A 12,918-nucleotide genomic window follows, 5' to 3' on the forward strand; every position below is an offset into this window, starting at 1 on the left:
TATTTTCCAAGGTGCCTGAAGGCAGGACAAGAAACAACGGATGGAAACTAAGCAAGGAGAGAAGCAACCTAGAACTAAGGAGAAACTTCCTGATAGTCAGAACAAGTAACCAGTGGAACAACCTGCCTCCAGAAGCGGTGAATGCTCCAACACTGGAAGTTTTTAAGAAGAGATTGGACAGCCATTTGTCTGAAATGTTATAGGGTTTCCTGCCTGAGCAGGGAGTTGGACTAGATGACCTCCAAAGTCCCTTCCAACTTTATTATTATTATCATTATTGTTGTTGTTGTTGTTAAGAATACATACATGGTTAGAGAAAATGATGAAAAAACATACAGATTTCAAGCCGGAATTATTTTTGTTAGGCACAATTGTAGGAAATTACGAGAAAGGGTGCCTATATCTAATTTTACATATATTAACTGCAGCAAGAATTGTATTCGCTCAACATTGGAAAAAATGAAGGTTTACCAACGGAGGAAGAGTTAATTAAAAAAATCTAACGAGTGGGCAGAAATGGATCGATTGACATTGAAAATGAAAGAGAGAGAAGACTCAGTTTATTTTAGAACATGGGATACCTTTTATCATTGGCCAGAAAAATGAGGTAGAGAGAAAGGAACTTAATATGTATTAGTAAGTTAAATGCTGGAACCCAGACAATATGTTGCTGATAGAATATGAAGCACTTGTGATTATAAAAATTAATAAAAATATGTATAAAAGGAGTCCAGATTTACCCTGCAACAGGAGCACATGGCTGAGCACCAGTTAGGGCAGGGGTGGGCAACCTTGGCTCTTTTATGACTCGTGGACTTCAACTCCCAGAATTCCTGAGCCAGCATAGCTCAGCTTGGAAACCTCTCCATTTCCCCTCAGCATGGCTGGCTCAGGAATTCTGGGAGTTGAAGTCCACGAGTCATAAAAGAGCCAAGGTTGCCTACCCCTGATTAGGGGAAGGCATTGTGCACAGTAGACCAACACTTCAGGTTCTCATGTAGCTTATTTGCTTCTTTACATCCCACCTTTTATTATTTTTTATAAATAACTCAAGGCAGAACATATATCTAGTACTCTTCCTTCCTATTTACCTCACAAGAATTCTGTGAAGTGGGTTGGGCTGAGAGGGAGGAGCCAGCTCACAGTCAACCAGCCAGCTTTCCACGCCTAAAGCGGCACTAGAATTCATAGCCTGCAGGTGATTGGCTGAAAGTCAATCAGCTGGCTTTCACGCTTAAGGTGGGACTAGAGCTCACAGCCTCCTGATGATTGGCCCAAGTCACCCAACCGGCTCCCACGCCTAAGGTGGGACTAGAACTCGCCTCTTAGCAATTGGCCCCAAATCACCCAGCCGACTTTCATGCTTAAGGCAGGACTAGAATTAACAGCCTGCAGGTGATTGGCTCAAAGTTACCCAACTGCCTTTCATGCCTAAGACGGGACTCGAATTCATAACCTCCCGGTGATTGGTCCAAAGCTGGTTGTTTGATTTTGTTGTTTGTTCTCCAAGAGGTAGCTTACCAGCTTCGGGCTAGGCTGTTCCAGATCAATCGATGCTCCTTCAGGATCAGTCTCTCGATCACTCCCTGCAGCTCCTTGTGGTATGGGCTGGTGAGAGCTGCTTCAACTGGTTGGACCACTCCTTAAATGACAGGCAGGCAAAACGGTTACAATCAGCTTGAGAGCGGTCTGCCAAAAAAGCCAACACAGTGCTAGGCTGCATTAACAGAGGGATAGAATCAAGATCACGTGAAGTATTAATACCACTTTACAAGGCCTTGGTAAGGCCGCACTTGGAAAACTGCATCCAGTTTTGGTCACCACGATGTAAAAAAGATGCTGAGACTCTAGAAAGAGTACAGAGAAGAGCAACAAAGATGATTAGGGGACTGGAGGCCAAAACATATGAAGAACGGTTGCTGGAATTGGGTAAGTCTAGTTTAACAAAGAGAAGGACGAGGGGGGACAGGATAGCAGTGTTCCAATATCTCAGGGGCTGCCCCAAAGAAGAGGGAGTCAGGCTATTCTCCAAGGCGCCTGAAGGCAGGACAAGAAGCAACGGATGGAAACTAATCAAGGAGAGAAGCAACCTAGAACTAAGGAGAAACTTCCTGACAGTGAGAACAATTAGCCAGTGGAACAACCTGCCTCCAGAAGCGGCGAATGCTCCAACACTGGAAGTTTTTAAGAAGAGACTGGACAGCCATTTGTCCGAAATGGTATAGGGTTTCCTGCCTGAGCAGGGGGTTGGACTAGATGACCTCAAAGGTCCCTTCCAACTTTATTATTATTATTATTATTATTATTATTATTATTATTATTATTATTAATTATTATTATTATTATTATTATTATTATTATTATTATTATTATTATTATTATTTCCAGAAAACCCTTAAGTGGCTTGAAATGGCCCCAGCACCCTTCCAGTGAGCTCAGAACCACTCACTGGAAAAAGATACGTGCTTGGTTATAAAAAAATATTAGGTGAACATGTTGATTTTAAACCTGAACTTTTTTTCACTAGGTATAATGCCTGAAAAGATTAACAAGCAAAGTCTGTATTTGATTTCACACGTCACTACAGCGGCGAGAATAATCTTTGCTCAATATTGGAAGAATAAAGGACTACCACCAGAGGAAGAAATAATTAGAAAAATATTGGAATGCGGAGAGATGGCTAGATTGATTATGAGACTGAAAGATGAAGAAGATACAGATTACTATCAAATTTGGGACTTATTTTATTGTTGGCTAGAGGAAAGAATGAAGGATTAGGAATTGAATCTGTATTAGCATTGTTGAACCCAGACAGCTTGTTGGTTGAAAAATTAACATGTGTATGTAAAAGAAAATCAATAAAATAAAAAATAAAAAGAACCACTCATTTCGATCCCCAAATGTTTGCATCATTCTAGAACAGGGCGTTTCAACCAGTGGTACGGGTACCACCTGTGGTACATTGGCACCTGGCAGGTGGTACGCGACCATCCTAGAAAAGTGGTAGTAAGTGAGGGGAATGAGCTGAACCGGTGGCAGCACCGCACAAGCCTGAGCGAGAGACGGCTGGAGCTGCAGGGCTCTCAGGGCTCAGCGGAAGCACCAGGATCAGTGCTGCTTTCCAGCTGATCGGCACTTCTTTGGGGCTGTCAGGGCTCAGTGGAAGCGCCAGGATCAGCGCCAGGCTCCAGCTGGAGCTCGGTGCTGATCCTGGTGCTTCTGCTGAGCCCAGAAGAAGCGCCGATCAGCTGGAATGTTGCAGCATCTTCAGGGTCTTGTGATTAACATTCAGATGCTTGGCAACTGACTCATATTTATGACGGTCACAGTGTCCCAGGGTCATGTGAAGTGACCAAAACCTGCTGCAACCACCCAGCAGACGGGGGGAATAAAAACCAAACACCCCTCACCCCACCCCCGCTGCCAATCCTCAACAGAAATGCTCACAACAATGAAAACCTCGGACAGGAGGAAGAGCGCCGCCGGGTGGGTAGGCAGGTGTCTTGCTCGGCACTCTTTTCAGTGCCATTGTAACTTCGAACAGTCACTAAGCGAACTGTTGTAAGTCGAGGACTACCAGTACTTCATCACTTTTTTCCTTTTGGGGGGGTCATCAGGTTTTTGACACCTTGCTAGGCGACTGGTGGTACTCGGATATTGCCATATCCTAAAAGTGGTACAATGGGTGAAAAGGTTGAAAAGCCCTGTTCTAGAAAGCGGGTGGGTTTCTTGAGAACAGGTGGAAAAGAAGAATGGCTGTTCCTGATTTTTTTTCCACCTTCAGGAAACCACAACAAGGGAAACAGGACGGCCACGGTCGTGTAATCAACCACGACAAATGAAGTGAAAGGACTTTGGCTAAAAGCATTTTGAACAGGTTCTACAGTTATGGTTTAATGCCGAAAAAGGTTGTTAATATGGGATTGGGAAGAGAAACGAAAGTTTAAAGGTAGGAGAGCACCATTCAATTCCCAGTCACTGTCCCTCTTTTTGAAATAGCTAGTTCTCTCTCTGGAGATCAGATCAGTCCGTGCTTCGGGGTTTGGAAAGGGATCAAGCTGTTTCAGTAAATCTTTGGGGACTGGATGTATTTCACTGTGATCCCTCCTGCAAAGGAAGTATTTATAGAGATTTAATTGTTTAGCTGTGGCCAGAGGATTTAAGATTATGAATGTCTATGTATTGTTATAACCTTAACAGTTGGGTCTGTATGTTGCTTGGAATCCGTTAAGACAGAAGTGGCATCTACAAATAGCTCTAAGCAAGCAAATTATTGTAGTATTTTATTGTGGTATTAAGAGCTCTGGATATGATATATATATATATATATATATATATGTTTTCTGAGGTTTTCGCGGGTATTTGTATATATATGTTTTCTGAGGTTTTCGTGGGTATTTGTATATGATGCAACTTCATATATATATATATATATGATGCAACTTCATATATATATATATATATATATATATATATAATGCAACTTACAACCATAATTGAGCCCAAAATTTCCATGGCTAAGCAAGGCAGTCTTTAAGAGAGTTTTATTCCATTTTATGCCTTTTTTAGCTTATGCAGTTAAGTGACTGTCTTGAAGTGGAAGATAAGTAATCGTGCTCTTTAAATAAGTCCGGCGTCCCCCATTGACTTTGCTTGTTGGAAGCCAGCTGGGAAGATTACAGAGGGGGCTCACATGACCCTGGGACAGTGCAACAGTCATAAATCCATGCCAGTTGCCAACAGCTCGAATTGTAATCACGTGATCACAGGGATGCTGCAACGGTCTTATGAAAACTGGTCATAAGTCACTTTTTTTTTCAATGCTGTTGTAACTATACCAGGGGTAGGCAACCTTGGCTCTTTTATGACTCGTGGACTTCAACTCCCAGAATTCCTGAGCCAGCTCTGCTGGCTCAGGAATTCTGGGAGTTGAAGTCCACGAGTCATAAAAAAGCCAAGGTTGCCTACCCCTGAACTATACAAACGGTTGCAAGTTAAGGACTAACTATATAGCTTAAAAATGGTTTTTTTTTTGACAAAAGGCTCTGCCACACCAGATTTCAAACTATGGACTGAATATACGTGCTCAATCCCACCCCACACCGATAGGAAGAAAAATCCCAATTCTGTGTGATCAAGAACGTGGCATCCCACATTTGGGAACGTTCAAAAAGAAAAGGTAGATTTATGCATTTAGAGCAAAACATGCTAGACTTCCATCTATTAGTATCTGTAGGGGAAGGGTAATGTTTTCCCATACTGGGATATACAGGTAGTCCTCAACTTACAACCAGAATTGATTAGATTAGATAACCGTTGTTGTCATTTTTTTTACTGTGGGCACAACGGCGCAACACATTAAAAATGAAATTTAGTTGCTTGCTCTCAAAGTGTACACATACATAACACACATTTAAACATACTATATGCAACGTACGTATAGACCTACACCCTTACATACAAGTAACATACACACATATAAATATTGAGCCCCAAATTGATGTTGCTAAGTGAGACAGTTCAGTGAGTTTGGCCCCATTTTACGACCTAAGTGAATAACTGCAGTTGTTAAATGAGTAACATGGTTGTAAAGAGAACCTGGCTTCCCCCATTGAGTTGGCTTGTCAGAAGGTCCCAAAAGGGGAGCACATGACACACACACACACACACACACCAGGACACTGCAGCCATCATAAATATGAGTCAAGCATTCGAATTTTGTTCACCTGACCATGGGGATGCCGCAGCGGTCTTAAATGTGAAAAAACGGTCCTAAATCTCTTTTTTTCAGTGCTGTTGCTACTTTGAACGGTCACTAAATGAACTGTTGTAAACTGAGGACTTCCTGTACTCCGAAGCCAAAAATGAAACAGAGATAGAGAAGGCGGCTTGGAAAAAGCACCACCTGAGCCTCCCAGCTTCAGGGCAGATATATAGTAAGCTGATAACTTTCTTTTCAGACAATCACCTGTTTGAGATGGTATCGGATAGGTTCTCCTGCTTGAGCAGGGGGCTGGACTAGAAGACCTCCAAGGTCCCTTCCAGTTCTATTCTATTCTATTCTATTCCATTCCATATATTCTATTCTATTCCATTCCATTCCATATATTCTATTCTATTCCATTCCATATGTTCTATTCTATTCTATTCTATTCTATTCTATTCTAATTTTATTCCATTCCATATATTCTATTCTATTCTATTCTATTCTATTCTATTCTATTCTATTCTATTCTATTCTATTCTATTCTATTATTATTCTATTCTACTCTATTCTACTCTACTCTACTCTACTCTAAATGTTTCCCTGTCACCAAGTATGGAGCTCTGACTTGCAACAGACTACCGCAGGAGGGATCAGAGTGAAATACCTCCAGTCCCCAAAGATTTACTGAAAAAACCAGGTCTTGATCCCTTTTCCAATGGGCAGTATTTTCCTATTGTAAATTCTTGTTGATTCCTTGGTGGGCATCTAACATGGACAACTGGTGCCAAATTCACCATGATAGGTGGAAAAAGGGACTGAGAAATTGGTGAATGTCTATGGAGATTCTCCATCATCCAGATCCTGATTGTCTCAAGGGTGCTTTTTTCACGAGGCAATTGGACTTCCTTTGATTTTTCTTTGAAGACGTTTCGCTTCCCGTCCAAGAATCTTCTACAGCAAAAGGTCTTCAAAGAAAACAAAAAGCAAAAAAACAAGAAAGACCAGTTGCCTTTTGAAAAAGCACCTTTGGGACAATTGGAGTGCTGGTTTCCCTGTTCAAATCTTGGCACACCTTTATGCTGAATTCTTACCTTCAAGGACGACGTAGGGGAGGCAGTTACCACCTGCAGCAGACAGAAGGCCGGGAAGATCTGAACTCACCTGGAGCTTCGGAGCCCCCTGCAAGAATGTGGGGGGGGGGAGAGAAAAATGAAAATAGAAGAGGCAATGCCAGAACCAAGGTCCCTTGGAACCTCAAACATTTTGCTTATTCACGTATTTACCAAGGACACTTCCAAACCACTGCCTTACACATGTGCTATTGTACATCAGATGAAACACCCGTTTGTTCAGCAACTGGCAGAGTAATGGGCTAATGACTGGAACTGCACATTGCCTGAAGCTGTTTCATTTTGTGTGTTCTGAATTAAGACCACTCAAACAAAAGGGACGACTGAGAGTCACTTTAGTGAAGTGGTTAGGGTGCTGGCGTCGAAACCAGGAGATGGTGAATTCTAGACCTAATGTCATGGTTCGGACAGATGAAACTCTTCAAAGAACTTCGAGGCATGGTTTCCCTTAAAGCAGTGTTTCTCAACCTTGACAATTTTAAGGCATGTGGACTTCAACTCCCAGAATTCCACAGCCAGCATTACTGGCTGTGGAATTCTGGGAGTTGAAGTCCACATGCCTTAAAATTGTCAAGGTTGAGAAACACTGCCTTAAAGAATCTTTATTCGAGTAGCATAACATCGGCAGGTACATAGGCCAAGCCAAAATCTAAATTCTCCTCCCCTGAGCACATAGTATCAAAGCACCATTCCCCACCCTTATACAGTATTGTTATGTCTAACTAATGTCCCATGCTCATTCCTCTCCCCCAGTATCATCTAATTCTAACTCTAAGAGTAAAACATAAAAGTAAAGGAAAATGGCTGCATCTCCATATGTTGTCAAAGCAAGAACATCCGATGTTAGCAGCGTTGACACCTGCCTTAGGCATGAGATGGGTTACTTTGGGCCAATCACCAGGAGAGTGAGAGTTCTAGTCCCGCCTTAGGCAGCAAACCTGGCTAGGTGATACTGGGCCAATCACCAGGAGACTGTGAGTTCTGGTCCCTCATTAATAGGAAAACTGGTTAAGTGACTTTGAGCGAATTACCAGAAGACTGTGACATCCAGTCCCTCCCTTAGGCTTGAAAGTTGGCTAGTGATATTGGGCCAATCACCAGGAGACACTGTTCTAGTCCTGCCTTAGGCATGAAAGCCAGATTGATAAGTTTGGGCCAATCACCAGGAGGCTATGAGTCCTGATTTAGGCATGAAAGCTAGCTGGGTGACTTAAGATTAAGCTTAATCTTAACACATCTGAATCCAACTTATGGATGCAAGATAATGCCGATGTTACAAGAGGTTATACCTTTCATCAGAACAATAATTAAAGTGCTGTAAAATATAAATATTATACTATAAACCCCACTCTTGCTTTCTCAAGGGCAAGGGAAAGACAATTACACAATACCTGGATGGATTTTAATTGGAATTTGTACACTGTGTGGTTGCTTTAGTTGATGGCATGCTGCCTGGGGTCGCAATGCTTAAGCGCAATTCTTTAAATAAATCAATAAACACACATTAGAAATCTTCTAAAACAATGTTTTTCAACTTGGCAACCTTAAGATGTGTGGACTTCGACTTCCAGCATGCTGGCTAGGGAATTCTGGATACTGAAGTCCACAGATCTTAAGACTGCCAAGTTTGAAAAACACGGCTTTAACTAAAATAATAGATAAATGTCACACCTGGATTTTGGACACCACCTTGGCCTTCTTCCTGTGCAGGTAATAAAAGAGGCCAGAGAAGGCCAGGCTTGACCCCAAACAGATTGCTTCTCCTATCGTAAAGGGAAAAGTATCCATCGAAGCTGACCCTGGAAGAAAAAACAAAGAAAACCGGAACAAGAACTCAGCTACATCCAGGAATGGCAAGACACCTCACAGTCCATTCGTCCCTTGCCAAAACAAAACAAGAAAGCAAGATGGAGAACCAAAACATTAGCATACCAAGTTTTAGCAATAAGGTTGGTCCAGGCTGATCTTCCCATAGAGCTCAATATTTTGCCTGGAGTAATGTTATAATTGGTGTCTCTTCTTCGAATTAAAGACTTTTAAAGAAAGCATAAAAAGCTTGGCCTGTTGAAACAGCAAATCCGATATTATCAAGGGTCTAAAAACAACTCGGAATATTAAACAGATAAACCCTAGTACAGGCTGGGTTGCTCTCGACTTACAACTAATTCATTTAGTGACTGTTTGAAATCGCAATGGCACGAAAAAAAAAGAGATGTGGCTGCTTTTCACACTCATAACCACTGCAGCATCTCCACGGTCATGTGATCAAAATGTGAAAGCTTGGCAATTGATTTATATTTACGACTGTTCCAGTGTCATGTCATCATCTTTTGGGACCATCTGACGAGCAAAGTCAGTGGGGAAGCCAGGTTCACTTAACAACAGTGTTACTAATTTAAAATGACACCACTAAGTGAATTGTTGGACCTCTTCTTTTTAACATTTTACTACTTCGTTTTGAATTGGCGGAGTGAATCGTTGTCTTTAAAACCCGAGTTAACACCAGGATTCAACTCCTGATGGACATGTAATGACGAGACACAAACGTAAGTACTCAGTTTACAAGGGAACTCCTTGTCCTTCAGAGTTCCGGTAAAAAAGGGGGGATCATTCAGATTGCTGGACCTTTTATATTATATTAAGAGAAATCTTCCTTTTCCATCTAGTTTCCATTTAACAAGTTAAACTGGAGACTGAGCGACTAAAATATATCTATTTGTACAATGCATGTGGAAGGTATTTTTCAATTCAAAATAGGGGCCAAACAGGAGACCCTCCCTGCAGCATTTCAAACAAGTGGCTGTCCAGTCGCTTCTTAATTTATTCTTATTTCTGGATAATAGCCTCATTTGTCAACTGACTTCCCATATTCTACAAACTTTCATTTGTCATTTCCTTTCCAGCTCATGGCTTGTAACTCCTCCTAGCTGACTTCCAACTTTGAAAAGAAAAATCCGCTTTCTGAAGTTTGAGATTTGTTTTTGTTTTTTTCCTTTCAAGGGGTTTTTCAGCTGTCTCTGCAAAATAGTTTTCGATTCATATCCTCTCTGTGAATTCTGAGGCTGCTCTTTTGCCTTTCAAGGCATTTTTGGGCTGCCCTTATAAAATATGTTTCAACCTCAGAGAGGTCTGCAGTGATATAAGTGGCGTTTCTCAAAGCTCGGCGCGTTTAAGATGGGTGGACTTTTAACTCCTAGAATTCCCCAGCCAGCTGGGAGTTAAAGTCCACCCACCTTAAACTTGCCAAGGTTGAGAAACACTGATTTAATGCTTTTATTCAAGTTTGGTCAATGAGGATATAAAGTAAGCTGAATAAAAGCAATCTGAGTGGCTTATCTGCATATGGATGCTTTATTGGATGTGTACCCTGAAGCTCCGCTCCATGCCAAAATGGGTTTCTGGCCAAAGACCACAGCTGGGTCAAAAATTGCTAGAAAAAGTCCTTAATTTTCTGCAATATGCATTTAGTATTTAATTTTCTGAAATATACATTTGCTACTAAATTGGACCGTTCTGCTGACAAAAGCACAGAAGGCAGCTCAGAACAACAATCAAGGAAAAGAAGAAGAAGTACAATAACGCCAGCGAAGTCAGTTTATTTAAAACCAAGGAGAAATTAAAAGCTGGGGGAAGCAGAGGTCTTCCCCCCACCCCTGCGTCTGCCTGGAGCCTAATCCATCGGCACCCTCTGCACATGCTCAGAAGCACCTTTGTTTTAAAGATTGCCAGAGGCGGCAGGCCTACTTACCGGGCTGCTACAAGGCTCAACGTTCCCTGGGAAAATTGACTAATGGCCATCCACGACCCGAAGCTTGTTTCCTGTTTCACTTTCGAACCAAACAGCAGCACCGGAGCCTTTGTCGACCGACTACGGTGACGCAAAGGCGCATGGGAAATAAAGTCCCTAGGCCCGTTAAGCCAGCTTTCCTTCTCTGTGCCTTCTTGCTTTGAAAACCATAACTCCCGGCATGCCTTCTTCCTCTTTATAGTTCTGGCGAGGAGCTACGCTCAGTCTCGCGATTCAGTGCAAGCAGGGGTTATAAGCATTTGCCCTCGTTGAGAACTACGAATCCCATCAGGCCTCGGGGCCAGGTTCTTTCAATCTCCGGCTATTGAGAGACCCAAGTACTGTATGTAGGCCAGGGATCTTCAAAGTTGGCAACTTTTAAGACTTGTGAAAATAATAATAATAATAATAATAATAATAATAATAATAATAATAATAATAATAATAATAATTATAATAATAATAATAATAATAATAATAATAGAGAGGGAAGATGCGGTGGGGGGATTGCCGACCACCCCCCAAAAACATATTACTTAATAGTTTTCTTCTTCTTTTTAACGAAGTACACCATATTTGTATTGTGTTATATATTTTTTATTTGAAAATAAAATTTGTAAAAAATAATAATCATAATCATAATAATAAACTGCTTCCATCCTGCAATGATATCTGTAATACCATCAAACATCCACATCTGCCTATCCCAGGTCCTTGGTAAGGACTCGATAGGTAGACAAAAATGCCAAATCCAGACTAAACATCTGGCTGACTGTGTGATGATCCATAATTAATAATAATAATAATAATGATGATGATGATGATGATGATAGGAGGGACCTTGGAGGTCATCTAGTCCAACCCCCTGCTCAGGCAGGAAACCCTATACCAGGGGGTAGGCAACCTTGGCTCTTTTATTTATTTATTTATTTATTTATTTATTTATTGATTTATTGATTTATTTATTGATTGATTTATTGATTTATTGATTGATTGATTGATTGATTGATTGAATTTTTACCCCGCCCTTCTCCTTGCGGACTCATGGACTTTATAACTCATGGACTTCAACTCCCAGAATTCCTGAGCCAGCATAGCTCAGCTTGGAAAGGTCTCCCTTTCCTCTCAACATGGCTGGCTCAGGAATTCTGGGAGTTGAATTCCACGAGTCATAAAAGAGCCAAGGTTGCCTACCCCTGCCCTATACAGTACTATTTCAGACAAATGGCTGTCCAGTCTCTTCTTAAAAACTTCCAGGGTTGGAGCATTCACAGCTTCTGGAGGCAGGTTGTTCCACTGATTAATTGTTCTTACTGTCAGGAAGTTTCTCCTTAGTTCTAGGTTGCTTCTCTCCTTGATTAGTTTCCATCTGTTGCTTCTTGTCCTGCCTTCAGGCGCTTTGGAGAATAGCTTGACTCCTTCTTCTTTGGGGCAGCCCCTGAGATATTGGAAGACTGCTATCATGTCCCCCCTCGTCCTTCTCTCCATTAAACTAGACACATCCAATTCCAGCAACCGTTCCTTATAGGTTTTAGCCTCCAGTCCCCTGATCATCTTTGTTGCTTCAACTCCCAGAATTCCTCAGCCAGTCCACAAGTCTTAAAGTTGCCCAAGTTTGAAGACCCCTGAGCTTTACTGTATTCACCAATGTGGTCCACTTAGTTCCTGAATCACAGTAACTCATTTTCTGAGTTACAGGTGGTCCTTGACTTACAACAGTTCATTTAGTGACCATTCCAAGTTACAGCAGCACTAAAAAAGGGACTTATGACCATTTTTTCACACTTATCAACTGTTGTAGCATCCCCATGGTCACATGATCAAAATTCGGACGCTTGGCAAGTAACTCATATCTGTAACGGTTGCAGTGTCCAGGGGTCATGCGATGACCTTTTGTGACCTTGACAAGCAAAGTCAATGGGGAATTCAGATTCACTTCACAGCCGTGTTGCTAACTTAACAACTGCAGTGATTCACTTCACAAGTTATAAAATGATGAAAATAATAAAAATATAAGGGGTAAAATATATAAGTTGTAAATACTGTGCGCTGAAAGTACACTACGCTGAACAGTAGTAATGTAGTAAAATGAACAATAACTAGAATAATGATTTGTCTGCATAATTGCTAGAATAATGATGTAATGCATAATCACTGGGAAAATTCACTGGGAAAGTTCTGTGTCAGTAATATGTGGCTAACCAAATGCGCATTGCACATGGATACTTTGTATGTAGCAAAACCTTCCATTGTATGCCCGTGAGAAACGATCCAAATGTATTACAGTGTATTAC

The 12,918-nt window shown here is 41.4% G+C and overlaps 1 protein-coding gene across 1 annotated transcript in view; it reads right to left on the reverse strand.

The window, feature by feature from the left end:
* The window catches only part of LOC107294980 (mitochondrial ubiquitin ligase activator of nfkb 1-A-like), a 9,621-nt gene extending 992 nt beyond the window's left edge, over window positions 1–8,629 (reverse strand). The window contains exons 1-3 of the mRNA XM_015824263.1: window positions 8,509–8,629; window positions 6,799–6,886; window positions 1,522–1,642 (exon numbers count right to left, since the gene is read on the reverse strand). Of these exons, the coding sequence (XP_015679749.1) occupies window positions 1,522–1,642; window positions 6,799–6,886; window positions 8,509–8,625 (326 nt within the window). The 5' untranslated portion in view covers window positions 8,626–8,629. The remainder of the gene's footprint in view (window positions 1–1,521; window positions 1,643–6,798; window positions 6,887–8,508) is intronic.
* Between the last annotated feature and the right edge of the window lie 4,289 nt (window positions 8,630–12,918).

Source organism: Protobothrops mucrosquamatus, unplaced genomic scaffold (genome assembly GCF_001527695.2).
Source record: "Protobothrops mucrosquamatus isolate PMUCROS unplaced genomic scaffold, P.Mucros_1.0 scaffold2173, whole genome shotgun sequence".
Lineage (NCBI taxonomy): Eukaryota > Metazoa > Chordata > Lepidosauria > Squamata > Viperidae > Protobothrops > Protobothrops mucrosquamatus.